The 18,064-nt window shown below is 47.7% G+C and overlaps 1 protein-coding gene across 4 annotated transcripts in view; it reads left to right on the forward strand.

Annotated features, from left to right (window-relative positions):
- The window catches only part of TNNT1 (troponin T1, slow skeletal type), a 197,691-nt gene extending 179,831 nt beyond the window's left edge, over positions 1-17,860 (forward strand). For 3 of the 4 annotated variants that reach the window (XM_063942831.1, XM_063942834.1, XM_063942832.1), the window contains 3 exons: positions 13,415-13,505; positions 15,070-15,110; positions 17,403-17,860. In XM_063942831.1, the coding sequence (XP_063798901.1) occupies positions 13,415-13,505; positions 15,070-15,110; positions 17,403-17,448 (178 nt within the window). In that variant the 3' untranslated portion in view covers positions 17,449-17,860. Of the gene's footprint in view, positions 1-13,414; positions 13,506-15,069; positions 15,111-17,395 lie in introns of all 4 variants that reach the window. The other variant, XM_063942833.1, reaches the window with a different exon arrangement.
- Positions 17,861-18,064: the final 204 nt, after the last annotated feature.

The raw sequence follows: 18,064 nt of genomic DNA on the forward strand, positions 1-18,064 counted from the left end.
TTGCCCCCCAGTAGTGCCAGTTACACATTTCCCCCAGTAGTGCCAGTTACACATTGCCCCCAGTATTGCCAGTTACACATTGTCCCCAGTATTGCCAGTTACACATTGTCCCCAGTATTGCCAGTTACACATTGCCCCCAGTAGTGCCAGTTACACATTGCCCCTCAGTATTGCCAGTTACACATTGTCCCCAGTATTGCCAGTTAAACATTGCCCCCAGTAGTGCCTGTAACATATTTCCCCCCTCAGTAGTGCCTGTTACACATTTCCCCCAGTATTGCCAGTTACACATTGCATCCCAATAGTGCCAGTTACACATTGCCCCCAGTATTGCCAGTTACACATTGCCCCCAGTAGTGCCAGCTACACATTGCCCCCCAGTATTGCCAGCTACACATTTCCCCCCAGTATTGCCAGCTACACATTGCCCCCCAGTATTGCCAGCTACACATTGCCCCCCAGTATTGCCAGTTACACATTGCCCCCCAGTAGTGCCAGTTACACATTTCCCCCAGTAGTGCCAGTTACACATTGCCCCCAGTATTGCCTGTTACACATTTCCCCCCAGTATTGACAGTTACACATCCCCCCCAGTATTACCAGTTACACATTGTCCCCAGTATTGCCAGTTACACATTGCCCCCCAGTAGTGCCAGTTACACATTTCCCCCAGTAGTGCCAGTTACACATTGCCCCCAGTAGTGCCAGTTACACATTGCCCCCCAGTAGTGCCAGTTACACATTGCCCCCAGTATTGCCAGTTACACATTGCTCCCAGTAGTGCCTGTTACACATTGCCCCCCAGTAGTGCCTGTTACACATTGCCCCCCAGTAGTGCCAGTTACACATTGCTCCCCAGTATTGCCAGTTACACATTGCCCCCCAGTAGTGCCAGTTACACATTGCCCCCAATAGTGCCAGTTACACATTGCCCCCAGTAGTGCCAGTTACACATTGCCCCCAGTATTGCCTGTTACACATTTCCCCAGAGTATTGCCAGTTACACATTGCCCCCCAGTAGTGCCAGTTACACATTGTCCACAGTATTGCCAGTTACACATTGCCCCCCAGTATTGCCAGTTACACATTGACCCCAATAGTGCCAGTTACACATTGCCCCCAGTATTGCCTGTTACACATTTTCCCCTAGTATTGCCTGTTACACATTTTCCCCCAGTATTTCCAGTTACACATTGCCCCCCAAAAGTGCCAGTTACACATTGCCCCCTGTATTGCCAGTTACACATTGCCCCCAGTATTGCCAGTTACACATTGCACTCAGTAGTGCCTGTTACACATTTCCCCCCAGTATTGCCAGTTACACATTGCCCCCCAGTATTGCCAGTTACACATTGCCCCCAGTAGTGACAGTTACACATTGCCCCCAGTATTGCCTGTTACATATTTACCCCCAGTATTGCCAGTTACACATTGCCCCCAGTATTGCCAGTTACACATTGCCCCCCAGTATTGCCAGTTACACATTGCCCCCAGTATTGCCAGTTACACATTTCCACCCAGTATTGCCAGTTACACATTGTCCCCAGTATTGCCAGTTACACATTGTCCCCAGTATTGCCATTTACACATTGCCCCCAGTAGTGCCTGTTACACATTTCCCCCCCAGTATTGCCAGTTACACATTTCCCCCCAGTATTGCCAGTTACACATTGCCCCCAGTATTGCCAGTTACACATTGCCCCCAGTAGTTCCAGTTACACATTGCCCCCAGTATTGCCTGTTACACATTTCCACCCAGTAGTGCCAGTTACACATTGCCCCCAGTATTGCCAGTTACACATTGCCCCCAGTAGTGCCTGTAACACATTTCCCCCCCAGTATTGCCAGTTACACATTGCCCCCCAGTAGTGCCAGTTACACATTGCCCCCAGTATTGCCAGTTACACATTGCCCCCAGTCGTGCCTGTTACACAATTCCCCCCAGTATTGCCAGTTACACATTGCACCCCAATAGTGCCAGTTACACATTGCCCCCAGTATTGCCAGTTACACATTGCCCCAGTAGTGCCTGTTACACATTTCCCCCCAGTATTGCCAGTTACACATTGCACCCCAATAGTGCCAGTTACACATTGCCCCCAGTAGTGCCAGTTACACATTGCCCCCAGTATTGCCAGTTGCACATTGCCCCCAGTATTGCCAGTTACACATTGCCCCCCATTAGTGCCAGTTACACATTGCCCCCAGTATTGCCAGTTACACATTGCCCCCCAGTAGTGCCAGTTACACATTGCCCCCAGTATTGCCAGTTACACATTGCTCCCAGTAGTGTCTGTTACATATTTCCCCCCAGTATTGCCAGTTACACATTGTCCCCAGTATTGCCAGTTACACATTGCCCCCCAGTAGTGCCAATTACACATTGCCCCCAGTAGTGCCAGTTACACATTGCCCCCAGTAGTGCCAGTTACACATTGCCCCCAGTATTGCCAGTTACACATTGTCCCCAGTATTGCCAGTTACACATTGTCCCCAGTAATGCCAGTTACACATTGCCCCCAGTAGTGCCAGTTACACATTGCCCCTCAGTATTGCCAGTTACACATTGCCCCCAGTATTGCCAGTTAAACATTGCCCCCAGTAGTGCCTGTAACATATTTTCCCCCTCAGTATTGCCAGTTACACATTGCCCCCCAGTAGTGCCTGTTACACATTTCCCCCAGTATTGCCAGTTACACATTGCATCCCAATAGTGCCAGTTACACATTGCCCCCAGTATTGCCAGTTACACATTGCTCCCAGTAGTGCCAGTTACACATTGCCCCCAGTAGTGCCTGTTACACATTTCCCCCCAGTATTGCCAGCTACACATTGCCCCCCAGTATTGCCAGCTACACATTGCCCCCCAGTATTGCCAGTTACACATTGCCCCCCAGTAGTGCCAGTTACACATTTCCCCCAGTAGTGCCAGTTACACATTGCCCCCAGTAGTGCCAGTTACACATTGCCCCCAGTATTGCCTGTTACACATTTCCCCCCAGTATGGACAGTTACACATCCCCCCCCCCCAGTATTGCCAGTTACATATTGTCCCCAGTATTGCCAGTTACACATTGCCCCCCAGTAGTGCCAGTTACACATTGCCCCCAGTAGTGCCTGTTACACATTGCCCCCAGTAGTGCCTGTTACACATTGCCCCCAGTATTGCCTGTTACACATTTCCCCCCAGTATTGCCAGTTACACATTCTCCCCCCCCCCCCCCCAGTATTACCAGTTACACATTGTCCCCAGTATTGCCAGTTACACATTGCCCCCCAGTAGTGCCAGTTACACATTTCCCCCAGTAGTGCCAGTTACACATTGCCCCCCAGTAGTGCCAGTTACACATTGCCCCCAGTATTGCCAGTTACACATTGCTCCCAGTAGTGCCTGTTACATATTTCCCCCCAGTATTGCCAGTTACACATTGCCCCCCAGTATTGCCAGTTACACATTGCCCCCCAGTAGTGCCAGTTACACATTGCCCCCAGTAGTGCCAGTTACACATTGCCCCCAGTATTACCTGTTACACATTTCCCCAGAGTATTGCCAGTTACACATTGCCCCCCAGTAGTGCCAGTTACACATTGTCCACAGTATTGCCAGTTACACATTGCCCCCAGTAGTGCCTGTTACACATTTCCTCCCAGTATTGCCAGTTACACATTGCACCCCAATAGTGCCAGTAACACATTGCCCCCCAGTAGTGCCTGTTACACATTGCCCCCCAGTATTGCCAGTTACACATTGCCCCCCAGTAGTGCCAGTTACACATTGCCCCCAGTAGTGCCAGTTACACATTGCCCCCAGTAGTGCCAGTTACACATTGCCCCCAGTAGTGCCAGTTACACATTGCCCCCAGTAGTGCCAGTTACACATTTGCCCCCAGTACTGCCAGTTACACATTGTCCCCAGTATTGCCAGTTACACATTGCCCCCAGTAGTGCCAGTTACACATTGCCCCCCAGTATTGCCAGTTACACATTGCCCCCCAGTATTGCCAGTTACACATCCCCCCCCCAGTATTACCAGTTACACATTGTCCCCAGTATTGCCAGTTACACATTGTCCCCAGTATTGCCAGTTACACATTGCCCCCCAGTATTGCCAGTTACACATTGCCCCCAGTATTGCCAGTTACACATTGCCCCCAGTATTGCCAGTTACACATTGCCCCCCAGTATTACCAGTTACACAATGCCCCCAGTACTGCCAGTTACATATTGCCCCCAGTATTGCCAGTTACACATTGCCCCCAGTATTACCAGTTACACATTGCCCCCAGTTGTACCAGTTACACATTGCCCCCAGTACTGGCAGTTACACATTGCCCCCAGTTGTGCCAGTTACACATTTCCCCCAGTAGTGCCAGTTACACATGGCCCCCAGTATTGCCAGTTACACATGGCCCCCAGTATTGCCAGTTACACATGGCCCCCAGTAGTGCCAGTTACACATGGCCCCCAGTATTGCCAGTTACACATTGCCCCCAGTAGTGCCAGTTACACATTGTCCCCAGTATTGCCAGTTACACATTGCCCCCCCCCCCAGTAGTGCCAGTTACACATTGCCCCCAGTAATGCCAGTTACACATGGCCCCCAGTATTGCCAGTTACACATTGCCCCCCAGTCAGTTACACATTGCCCTAGTATTGGCAGTTACACATTGCCCCCAGTATTGCCAGTTACACATTGTCCCCAGTATTGCCAGTTACACATTGTCCCCAGTAATGCCAGTTACACCATGTCCCCAGTAATGCCAGTTACACATGGCCCCCAGTATTGCCAGTTACACATTGCCCCCCAATATTGCCAGTTACACATTGCCCCCCAGTAGTGCCGGTTACACATTGCACCCCAGTAGTGCCGGTTACACATTGCCCCTAGTAGTGCCAGTTACACATTGCCCCCAGTAGTGCCAGTTACACATTGCCCCCAGTAGTGCCAGTTACACATTGCCCCCCCGTAGTGCCGGTTACACATTGCCCCCCAGTAGTGCCAGCTACACATTTTCCCCCCAGTATTGCCAGTTACACATTGTCCCCAGTATTGCCAGTTACACATTGTCCCCAGTAATGCCAGTTACACCATGTCCCCAGTAATGCCAGTTACACATGGCCCCCAGTATTGCCAGTTACACATTGCTCCCCCAATATTGCCAGTTACACATTGCCCCCCAGTAGTGCCGGTTACACATTGCACCCCAGTAGTGCCGGTTACACATTGCCCCTAGTAGTGCCAGTTACACATTGCCCCCAGTAGTGCCAGTTACACATTGCCCCCAGTAGTGCCAGTTACACATTGCCCCCCAGTAGTGCCGGTTACACATTGCCCCCCAGTAGTGCCGGTTACACATTGCCCCCAGTAGTGCCAGTTACACATTGCACCCCAGTAGTGCCAATTACACATTGCCCCCCAGTATTGCCAGTTACACATTGCCCCCAGTATTGCCAGTTACACATTGCCCCCCAGTATTGCCAGTTACACATTGCCCTAGTTTTGCCAGTTACCCACTGTCCCCAGTAATGCCTGTTACACATTGCCCCCAGTAGTACCAGCTACACATTGCTCACCTCTCTGTCTGCTGCTGCCTCCGCTTCCATTTTCCCCTCTGAGCCTGAGGGGAGGAGAGTGCGTCTCTCCTTCCTCTCACGGTGTCCCGGGATCGATATGAAATACCTCCAATCAAAATAGACGTTCAAAATCCCGACACCAATTGACCGATGGTCAAAATACCGACAAGGTCAAAATACCGACATGGACAAAATACAGACAAGGTCAAAATACTGAAATGTAAAATGCCGACAGGCCAAAATACCGACATGCGTTTTTTTTGTGGATGTCGACATAAGTCAACATGGACACCATATAAAGTGTACCGCGTCCCCTCAAATGGCTCGCTGCTCTCGCCATGCTTCAGGCACGGTGCCTCGCTGTGCTCAGCACACTATTATATTCTCCCTCCAGGTCCACTGGGATGGTAAACTATGAACAAGTCGGTTTCAATGAAAAAAATCATAAAAAACTCATGTCGGTATTTTGACCTGTCGGCATTTTACATGTCGGTATTTTGTACATTGTCAGTATTTTAAATGTCGTATTCTGTCCATGTCGGGATTATGACCCTGTTGGGATTTTGACCATCGGTCAATTGGTGTCGGGATTTTGAACGTCGGGATTTTGATTGGAGGTAAACTGACTGCATCCCTGTGTCCCATCTCCGGTGCGGTGGCCATTTAATATATGGCGCCAGCTTGTAAGCCAATCAAAGCTTGCGTGCCTGAAGCCAATCAGCAGCAGCTGCTACCAGTCTGCGAGCACTGATTGGCTGCCGGAGACGGGACGCAGCGAGGGGAAGTGCCCATTAAGCTCAAACAGGGGAAGCACCAAAGCAGAGGCAGCAGCGACAGCCGGGCCACAGACGTTCCGGAACACCGTTCCTGGTGAAGTCATTTTAGAAAAGAACTTCAGGAATGGGGTTCTGTAGTGTCCAGGTCCAAAAATAGCCCTGGTTACTACATACCAATGTTTTTCTAACAGCTTTAGCAAAAAGGCACCAATTTCAGGCAGCGAGATATCAATAGTATGCTAGACTTTGAGTACTTGCTGTATATGGAATATATGCTCTTACATCATACTTGTTTATTTTTGCAAAAGCATTTCAGGGAGATTGCAAAAGCAACACTATGCGCGGAGTGTTAAAGTGGACATATAATGGTCCGCGTGAGCATTGTTGCTCAGTAATATTTACTTGTTGACACTGATACATTTCAGGGCTTGTTCATGTATTGTGTTCTACTAATGCTTGCCATACATCAGGACGATATCTTTCCAACCAGCCAACTAGTTGGCTGGTTGGAAAGATAATCTGGCAGTGTGTGGGAGGAGAAAGATTAAGAGTGTTTAACCACTCCAACTCCTGGCGCAAATGCAAGTTAAATTAAAGATGGCTATACAGCAGCTGCAAGCACTGAGGGACTGCTACCTCCCTCAACTAACAGAAAAATATATACACAGGAGTGCTGCGCTTGATGTATACTTAATAATAATTTAAAAATTTAAAGATATACAGGTGTCTGCTTAGATCAAATTATAACACATATGGAACTTGCTGATAAATTTTAAACAAATTTATTTACACATACAATACTATACAGAGGAAATGCTGACGCACTGATCGCTGCTAGCCACATTCCATTGCAGCGGTGAATTTGAATCTGACAAACAGCCTCAGAGAACCTGTACCGGTACGCTAAGTCAGTCTACCACTGTAGCGTCCGTACCCGCCCGCCAGGACAGAATCATCTGCACCGTACTAGTGCCGGCGGCGGACGCTTGGAAGTACCAGAACGCCAGGTTACCATACCACAGCAGCGTCCGTATCCGCCCGCCAGGACAGAATCATCTGCACCGCGATAGTGCCGGCGGCGGACGCTTGGAAGGTATCCCGATTTCTCCTGAATCTCCCCGCAGGTCGGGTAAATATGATCAGCAGCATTTCCTCTGCACTGGGACGCCAGTAGCATTGAGGACAGGAGTTACAGTCATTCTCGTGCAGGTTTTTTAACTGTTGCAATTCAGTTTATTGATACAAAGAGACCACAATTAGGTCTATGTGGCAGCATTGAGGTTACATTGTTACGAATCATTTCAACAAAGTGACATTTTTAGAACGTCTATCAGTGTGCTTGAGCTTCTTCCTATCAATGGTTTTTACTGTATAGTATTGTATGTGTAAATAAATTTGTTTAAAATTTATCAGCAAGTTCCATATGTGTTATAATTTGATCTAAGCAGACACCTGTATATCTTTAAATTTTTAAATTATTATTAAGTATACATCAAGCGCAGCACTCCTGTGTATATATTTTTCAGTGTGTGGGAGGAAACAATTATCAGCCGTTTGCTCCCACACGCTAAAAAACATCCAGAAACGGTCTGTCCAACTAGTTGGGAAAATCAAACCTGTTTGATTTTCCCAACTAATCGTTCAGGTGTAGGGGAAACTCTCCCCCCAACTGAACGATTAGTAGGTGGACACAGGCTGACAGTGTCCACCTACTTTTGTCACCCTCACTGCTGGCCAGCCCAGGATCCCAGCGGCGGCATTGGAGCAGGAGTAGTGATGAGGTTCAGGGGCAGCTGCGGCAGTCCATCAATGCTGCCGTGCTGCCCCTGTCATCGCGGCAGCGGGAGGAGAAGCAGGAACGGGCTGCGGGAGTACTTCACTCCTGCCCCGGGACATCAGGACTCGTCAGCGGCGGCATTGGAGGGAGCAGTGATGGGGTTCAGGGGCAGCTGCAGCAGTCCATCACTGCTGCCGTGCTGCCCCTGTCATTGCGGCAGCGGCGACAGGAGGAGAAGCAGGGACGGGTTGCGGGAGTACTTCACTCCTGCTCCGGGACATCAGGACTCATCAGCGGCGGCATTGGAGCAGTGATGAGGTTCAGGGGCAGCTGCGGCAGTCCATCACTGCTGCCGTGCTGCCCCTGTCACTCCGAGACCCCTGTCAGCGGCGGAGGGTGAGCGGGAGCCGGGAGGAAGATTAGGGCAAGTGGAGAATATCCCCCTTCCAACGCCCCCGTGATAACTATATGCCCCGGCACCATATTTCTCCCCCTTTCCCGGTGAGCACAAACCCGAGGACTATAAACCCCTTCACTGCAGTGTCCCCTGCCAACCTCCCTCCTGCGATGCCCCTTAAAAAAAAAAATATATATATATATATATATATATATATATATATATATATATATATATATATATATATATATATATATATAATAAGGAAAACGGCACTCAGGGATCACAACATAATGAACTTATTGGTTATGTATATATATATATATATATATATTAAGATCTATAAAGGCAGCACTCCAAGTGACTTTCAAATAAGACAATAAAGGCCCGTACACACTGGTCGATGTATCGGCCGTTCTCTTGAACGGCCGATACATCGCGGGACCGTCGGCCAGTGTGTACGGGCGATACGTCTGTGAACTCCGTCGTTCACAGACGTATCGCGTCGGCCGCGCAGCACAGCCTACAGCCAATATATCTAACGATATATTGGCGCGTCGCTGTGTGTGTATGGGGCGGTCGTCCGACCGCCCGTACACATGCTGCGGCGGCCGGCGGTGATTGACAGGTGAACTGGGCGGGCGCGAGCGCCTGCCCGCCCAGTTCATGACGTCAGTCCCCCGACGGATCGGGCTGTGTGTATGCACAGCACACTGCCCGATCCGTACATAGATATATCTGCAGATCAATTGATCTGCAGATATATCTAATAGTGTGTACCCACCTTTAGTCAGCGTTGTTTTGTCAACATTTCAGAAGTTGTTTATTTCAGTTCTTTTGTCAGGATCCTGAACTGAAGCAAAATACTTCTGAGACGTTGACTTGTCTTATTTGAAAGTCACTTGGAGTGCCGCCTTTTGCGGATCTTTGCACTGTATTAACCGTTATCCGGCAGAATCATGGTTTGAGGATGGCACCGGCGCACATTGTCTGAAAGGCAAGCAGGAGTGCCGGCTTCCTGCATACTATGTACAGTATATGTGTATATGTGTGTGTGTGTGTGTGTGTGTGTGTGTGTGTGTGTGTGTGTGTGTGTGTGTGTGTGTGTGTGTGTGTGTGTGTGTGTGTGTGTGTGTGTGTGTGTATGTATGTGTATGTATGTATATACAGGTACCGGCCACCCCACTGCCGCCAGCCTACTCCCCGCACTGGCCGCCAGCCTCTGTCTTGTGTCGGCCGCAGGGCACGGCCACCTCATCGCCACCAGGCTCCATTTCTCCACTGCCTTCAGCATCATAGGGACCGGCTGCAACTACAGGAGTGACCGGCCACCTCTGCACCGCACATCTAGTTTGAACATGGGGATAAATCAGCAGGTGATATTCATCCCATACTGTTGCATGTTTTGAATTAAAAAAAAACCACTAAAGTACTGTAGGCAGGCACTATCCGCCTACTTCGGTGACATCACAAGTTGGACAGAGGTTGTCAGGTTGGTTGAACAGACAAGTTGGATGGTTGGAAGTTTGGAGTGTTGGAGAAAAGTTGGTCTGAAGTTGGTCTGATGTATGGCTAGCATGGTAGCCATACACCAGGACGATATCTTTCTAACCAGCCAACTAGTTGGCTGGTTGGAAAGATAATCTGGCAGTGTGTGGGAGCAAACGATTATCAGCCGTTTGCTCCCACACGCTAAAAAACGGTCAGAAACAGTCTGACCAACTAGTTGGGAAAATCAAACCTGTTTGATTTTCCCAACTAATCGTTCAGGTGTAGGGGAAAGCTTTCCCCCCAACTGAACGATAAGTAGGCAGACACTGGCTGCTAGTGTCCGCCTACTTTTGTCTCGGGCTGCAGAGGACCCTCTCTGACCAATCCCCCTCCGGCCACCTCACCGCCCCAGCCGCAGTGACCAGCCACCGCACAGCCACACTGCACCCGCCATCTCTGTCCCGCACCGCCAGCCTCCCGCACCGCAAATTAACCCCCCTCCGCCCGCCAGTCCCTTTCCTCCGCCGGCCGCCCCATCCATCCCGCCCAGTCTTTATTCCTCCGGCCACCTCACTCGCCCAGCTTCCTCCCCATCACAGCCGCCAGCCTCCCTCAGCCACCCCCCCCCACCCCCCCCGGCCGCCAGCCTCCCTCAGCCAGCGCACCGGCTCCCGCACCGATAATTCACCCCCCCGCCCGCACCGGCTCCCGCACCGATAATTCACCCCCCCCGCCCGCCAGACAGACAGACACACAGACACACATATATACACACTGACACACACATATATACACACACTGACACACATATGTACACTGATATACACACACATATATATATATATATATATATACACACACACACACACTGACACATATGTACACTGATACACACATATATACAGTGTGATAGACACACATATATACACTGTGATAGACACGTACTGTATAGACACTGACACATTCATACACTGTGAGATACACACACATACTGACATATACATATATACACACTGTCACACACACACACACACACACACACATTGAGACACACCTATATACACGACACACTCACATATACTGTCACACACATATAACTGATACACACATATGTAAACTGTGATACACACATATACACTTTGATACACATGTATGTACACTGTGACACACTCATATACACTGGTATACACACATACTGTCACACTCACATACACTGACACACACACATATTCAATGGTGGGAACTGTCCGGTCAGCGGTGAGGTCACCCGCGGTCAGCGGCTGACCGCGGGTAACCCCACCGCTGACCGGAAAGATCCCACCATTGAAACTAATGGAGGGAGCTGTGCGATGCGCTTCTGTCACTTCAGACGCGCACAGAGCCAATCAGGTGAGTGCCACGGAGTGGCGCTTCCTGATTGGCTGAAGAGACACTTCTGTGACAGCTGTCACGGGGATGTCTCTGCATTCGTGGAAAGGGGTCCCATGTGTAAACATGGGATCCCTTTCAGTCCGTTTGGTCCGGGTGTTCGGTTTGTTGTTTTGCCAAGTACGTGGATTATAATCTGGACCCTGGATCAGGTGAGTATAATTATCTTTTATTTTCAGGTACCCGTGGATTCTACTTGGAGAAGAGGACCGACTGCTTCGTGTCAACATAGGTAAGTATGTGTGTGTCGACATGTGTGAAATAAAGTTTTACTGTCACGGTGTGTGTCTCCTGTTTTTATTTGGGTATTTTTTTTCCATTAGAACTACAGGTACCAGCGGGCCCGTTTTTCTCCCGCATGCTGGTACTTGTGGTTCTCCAAGTACCAGCTTGCGGGGGAGGCTTGCTGGGACTTGTAGTACTACTGGAAAAAACAATATTCTTTCCATTTTCTCAAGGCTATCAGCCCCCCATCCGCAGCCTTTGGATGGGGGGGGACAGCCTCGGGCTTCACCCCTGGCCCTTGGGTGGCTGGGGGGGGGGGACCCCTTGATTGAAGGGGTCCCCACTCCCCCAGGGTACCCCGGCCAGGGGTGACTAGTTGGATATTTAATGCCACGGCCGCAGGGCACTGTATAAAAGTGACCCCCGGCTGTGGCATTATCTGTCCAGCTAGTGGAGCCCGATGCTGGTGTAAAAAATACGGGGGACCCCTACTCTTTGTCCCCCCGTATTTTTTGCACCAGCACCAGGTGCAGAGCCCGGTGCTGGTTTTAAAAATACGGGGGATCCCCTGTCCGTTTTTCCCCCGGATTTTTAGAACCAGGACCGGCTCGAAGAGCCCGAGGCTGGTTATGTTTTGGAGGGGGGACCCCACGCAATTTTTTTTCGGGTTTTTCCCATTCCATTTAAAAAAATTAATAATAATAATAATAATAATCTTTTTAAAAATATATAAATAATACTTGTGCCTCCAAAAAAGACAAACCAAGTACATAATCCCTTCTAATATAAATAGATATGCTATTACCAAAAAAAAAAAAACACCCAAAAAAAACATGTTTTTAAAAAAATTTATTAGATTCCGCCAGCAAACTGTGGCGGATTGAAAATGACCGAAACGTTAAGCTGTCAAAACAGGGTCACGTATGTACTTGATTTTTGAAAAGTCCTAGAGTGCCGCCTATCGTTTGTGATATGTTTGCTTTTTGAAGCTCAGGAGGGCACCAGGCAAGCTGTACATTTTACTACATTGGGAGTGCCGAATATCTACATCTGGTATATATATATATATATATATATATATATATATATATATATATATATATATATATATATTTGCCTTGGCAGCCCAACCATGCTGGTATCCATAGTTCAGTATAAAAATAAGTAAATCTAATAAATGTATGGTGGTGAAAGAAAAGCCCAGTTTCACTGAAAAAAAGACACTTCTGCATGTTTTGAAATGAAAAAACAAAACAAAACTGAAGAAATGTAGGCAGGCACTGTCCGCCTACTTCGGTGACATCACAAGTTGGACAGAAGTTGGAAGGTTGGTTGGTCTGATGAAAAGTTGGTTAGATGTGTGGAGCACTGGTAAAAAGTTGGTGAGATGTGTGGGGCACTGTTTTAGTTGAACAGACAAGTTGGATGGTTGGAAGTTTGGAGTGTTGGAGAAAAGTTGGTCTGATGTATGGCTAGCATTATTTATGTGGAACCACATGTTAGTAGCCACGAGAAACCTTATTTGAAAATGCAGGTAGCCAAAGGGATCATTGTGCCTTACAATGCAGGAAAATGGCACTGATGATCCCATCTGAATGTATACTGTAGATCTCCGATTTCATTGTATAGAAGTTTATAACCTCTTACTGTGATTATCTTTGTAATAGATGCAAGAATTATATAATTATTAATTTTCCAAAGCTCTTTGTCTCAACAATGGATTATATGTGTTCTTTATAATAACAGGGAGAAAGCTAAGGAGTTTACAGACTGGATGTATCAACTTGAGTCTGAAAAGTTTGACCTAATGGAGAAACTGAAAACTCAGCGATATGAGGTACAGTATGATATATATCAGGTGCCACGCCAGAGGCGGAACTACCAATGGCGCAGCCGATGCATTGCATTTGGACCCGCAGCACTTAAAAGGGCTTGCTGCTGGCATTAGCAGTACTAATAATGAGCCTGAATGACTCATTATAGTACGCCAACAGGCAATTGCTGACTGTAAGAGAGATGGAGGTGGTCCGGAAAGAGGAGAGGGGGGGCGCTCTCCCCTCCCTTCTTTTGAGGGGACAAAAGCCTGCGTCATCAGTGTCAGCGCATCCAATTGCTGCTGTGCCCACTTCCTCTGCAAGTGATTGTGGTGGCTGGTCCCTCCTCCAGAATCAGCCACCCATGCGCTGCAGCTGAACCATCCATAGAACTTCCTCCATTCTGCAGGACCAGGGGTTAAAGTGAGGGAGAACGAGGTGGAACGGAGTTCCACCACCACTAATGGTGGAGGGAACTAGTTCTACCTCCTCCATTGCGCTGCACAGTAATTCCAACAGAAAAGGACACTTCTTTTCCTTCATCACCTACGCTTAATGTGTGTGTGTGTGTGGGGGGTGGGGTGGGAGGGGGGGTAGGTGGTGGGGTAAATGAGTTGCACCACCTCTGCAGGACCACTTTAAGCCCTGTGCAGGACCAAGCAAGCAGCCCACCCACCCACTCCTTCCTCTACCCTGCTTCCCTTCTTCACCACTACTCTGCCACTGTCTATTCAGTATATAGGGGGATGTAGTGCAGTGTATAAGGGGGATGTAGTGCAGCATATGGGGAACACAGTGGCATGTGACCGGATGCTTAGGACATTTGGAGCACACATGGGGCATGTTGCTGTGTCAGAGATACACTGCAGGCATTTAGGGCAGACACTGTGGAATGCTGGGAAAACACTGCTGTGGAGGGATACAGGCATTCGGTATCCGGACTCCAGGTCGACAACAAAAAGATCGACACACCTTATGTCGACACCAATTGGTCGCCACACCTTAGGTCGCCATGGAGAATAGGACGACATGGACAAAAGGTCGACGGGAACAAGGTCGACATGAGTTTTTCACTATTTTTTTCTTTTTTGGAACCTTTTCATACTTAACGATCCACGTGGACTACGATTGGAATGGTAATCTGTGCCGAGCGAAGCGTTAGCGGAGCGAAGGCACCATGCCCGAAGCATGGCGAGTGAAGCGAGCCATGCGAGGGGATGCGGTGCACTAATTGGGGTTCCCGGTCACTCTACGAAGAAAACGACACCAAAAAAACATAAAAAATTAATGTCGACTTTTCCATGTCGACCTTGTTCCTGTTGACCTTTTGTCCATGTCGACCTAAGGTGTGTCGACCAAATGGTGTCGACCTAAGGTGTGTCGACCTTTTTGTTGTCGACCTTGAGTCCCAGACCCCAGGCATTCATTGCCACAAGGTACTAACTGGCAATTTATTTTAATTTTTTTGGTGCGGGGGCATAATTATATTTTTGCATCTGGGCCCACCTCTCGCTAGTTCCGCCACTGTGCCACAAATAAGTATCAGCGGTGCCATGTTTGTACTCACACTGTTTGTTTCTCTTCCAGATAAATGTTCTTTACAACCGCATAAGCCATGCACAAAAATTGTAAGTAATATTAGTTGCCTGCTGTCCAACCAAAATGTCCTGTATGACAAGCTGTTTTAGAAGATACTTCTATAAAGCACTATAAGCACAATTTGACTGCTTTGAAAACTCATTTTATACAGTCCTAAAAAGTTTAATACTAGGTAGACACTGAATAAGTTTAAGCTATCCTAGAAAGCAAAGTGACAATGAAGTGATTGGTTCATTACAAAATGTGATACGTGGGACTCAGATTGATTTATGAAATTGCATCTGCTCACAACATGGGGGTAAATTTACTAAGATGGGAGTTCTATTTAAGATGGGATGTTGCCCATGGCAACCAATCAGATTCTACTTCTCATTTATCTAGCACTTTCTAGAAGATAATACCTGGAATCTGATTGGTTGCTATTGGCAACATCCCATCTTAAATAGAACTCCCATCTAAGTAAATTTACCCCATGGTTTGTTGATGCTCAGATAGGGGGCTAGATGCATCATCGCTTGGAAAGTGATAAAATGGAGAGTGAAAAAGTGCCAGCCAATCAGCTCCTAACTGCTATGTCACAGACTGTGTTTGAAAAATGTCAGTTAGGAGCTGATTGGCTGGCACTTTTTCACTCTCCATCTTATCACTTTCCAAGCGATGATGCATCTAGCCCAGGATATAAATACCAGACATTCCATTCAGCTTGTCATATTTGTAGTGTGGCAAGCATGGATGTGTGGAGATACTGTAAGGTACAAAGATTGCTGCATAGCTGTTATCACAGATGACGTGGTCACGGGCATGTACTGTCTGGTTATAACCAGATATTAAATACTTTCATTGTCCTTGATTGCTTCGAAAGACAGTTCATGGACTATGTGCTGTCTTCCTTTAATCTGAGATTAATTAGGTCAGTTTGTGCGTCTTAAAGTGTTTACAGAGATAAAGGTGGCAGGAGGAAAGTTTCCTGGTTTGTTATTAGGTGAAACCAAACACACTTCTAATCAGATTTCCGCAAATGTATCATTCCGGAACAGCACATCAACAGCCCATATACAGAAGGTGAATAGGAAAATACGTAACGTTCAGGGTCGGACTGGTCCACAGGGGTACCAGGGAAACCACCGGTAGGCCCTACTGCCTGAGGGCCCAATCCTTCCTCTAGGGATCAGGTTCAAGACTGTGCGCTTGTATTATACATGGTAGATATGTTGCATTACACTGAACTAATCTATTGTGTATTTGTAGGCTGGCCACACCCCTAAGTATGGGCCCCTATCACTGCATTCCCCCGGTGGGCCCACCATGCCCCAGTACGACACTGGTAACGTTAGAGCCTATCATAATAGGCACATGTGTGCGCAGCAAACATCACATAACATTTAGCGGCACATCATGCAGAGCTGAATCAACCCCTTTGTATTTTGACAACATTGCTAGTATGAATAGAAGGTCTTTTATACGGTAAACAGTGAAAAGCCCTATCCAGGGCCATAACTAGAGGTGTGTGAGCAGTTCTGTCGCACAGAGCACAGGGCCCTGGGGGTGACATCATTACAGCCCAACGGCCCTTGCTTCTGGCTAGCAGGGTCCCTTTGGATGCTCCAGACACACACCCTGCAGTCTGTTCGGCTGCTCAGGGCATCCCCAGAATGCTCCGAGCAGTGCTGTATTTCTCATTCTGGCTGCCCTGCCCCCTATGCATGCCATCATGATATCATGCGCTCAGGGGAACACTGCCGCTCTGTATCGCTACTGATCCTATCTTCAGCGGAAGCAGGTTTTCTTTGCCAAAGGTACTGTAGGGCTCACCAGCAATCATGATGTCATGCGCTCAGGTGGCAGGGCTTACACAGGGCACACTGCTGCCCCGTATCGCTGCTGATCCTATATTCAGCGGAAACAGGAGTTTTTTCCAAAGGTACTGTAGGGCTCACCAGCAATAGCTTCCCCGTGTTTTGCATTGGAAAGTCTACTTAACAAGGATGGCAACAGTAAGGGAACCGCCACAATCCTTGTTCTCTTATCACAATCTCAGGATGATGATAACAGAAGGAAACCAATGAAAAGCTGTTTTATTCTTTGATTTTTTTTTTGCAACAATCAATATTTTAAATATTTTTACATTTTATTAATGCAGGTTTATTTATTATAGATGAGGAATGAGGCTAATATTTCAATTTTGGTGAATTCTATTGCTAGCCATCCTCACTGAAGCTGTACAATCTGATACACATTTCCAGGCCAGTCTGTGTGCAATTCAGTGATAAAGATTTCTACAGTATCTACAGTAATTTATGTTTCTTGTATTTTGCCCATAGCAAAAAAGGAGCCGGAAAAGGACGTGTTGGAGGGCGCTGGAAATGAAGAGCCATTTTGGTGATTACTAGTAATACTACACATAACCGCATGCTCTAATTTTCACATCATGTCTCCAGTGGACCGTCCATCAGACCATCATCCAAGCGCAATTCCATACTGCTGCCTTCCATCATCTTCTAATGTATAGTATATCGCAATGCAAGCTAAATGCATTTTCAGCAATTGTCCAGATTTCTGCGTATTCTGCGTATTTTGAGTCCAACAACCACAAAACTGTCCCTTGCTAAATAAAAAGCAGTGCAAAAACATCTGTGTGATTTCTTATAGCTCACATGTCTGAAAAGCATCTTACTCATGGTTCACCACAACCCTCATAGAAACCAAAGTGTGATTTATTATCAATGCGGTATTCTTACTCACTATTGTATCTCATTAAACAAATCACTTGTGACTCTGATCCACCTCGTAGTAATGAATCATTGCAAGAGCTGAAATGCAATTTACCTATGTTTATGTGGTAAAGGTCTGTAAGTATTCAATGTTATATTGTATTTGCTGAAGTCCCTTCACTGGACCATGGGGGTCATTCCGACCTGATTGCACGTTGCCGTTTTTTGCAGCGCAGCGATCAGGCCACTACTGTGCATGCGTATGAATCGCA

Source organism: Pseudophryne corroboree, chromosome 10 (assembly GCF_028390025.1).
Source record: "Pseudophryne corroboree isolate aPseCor3 chromosome 10, aPseCor3.hap2, whole genome shotgun sequence".
Classification (NCBI taxonomy): domain Eukaryota; kingdom Metazoa; phylum Chordata; class Amphibia; order Anura; family Myobatrachidae; genus Pseudophryne; species Pseudophryne corroboree.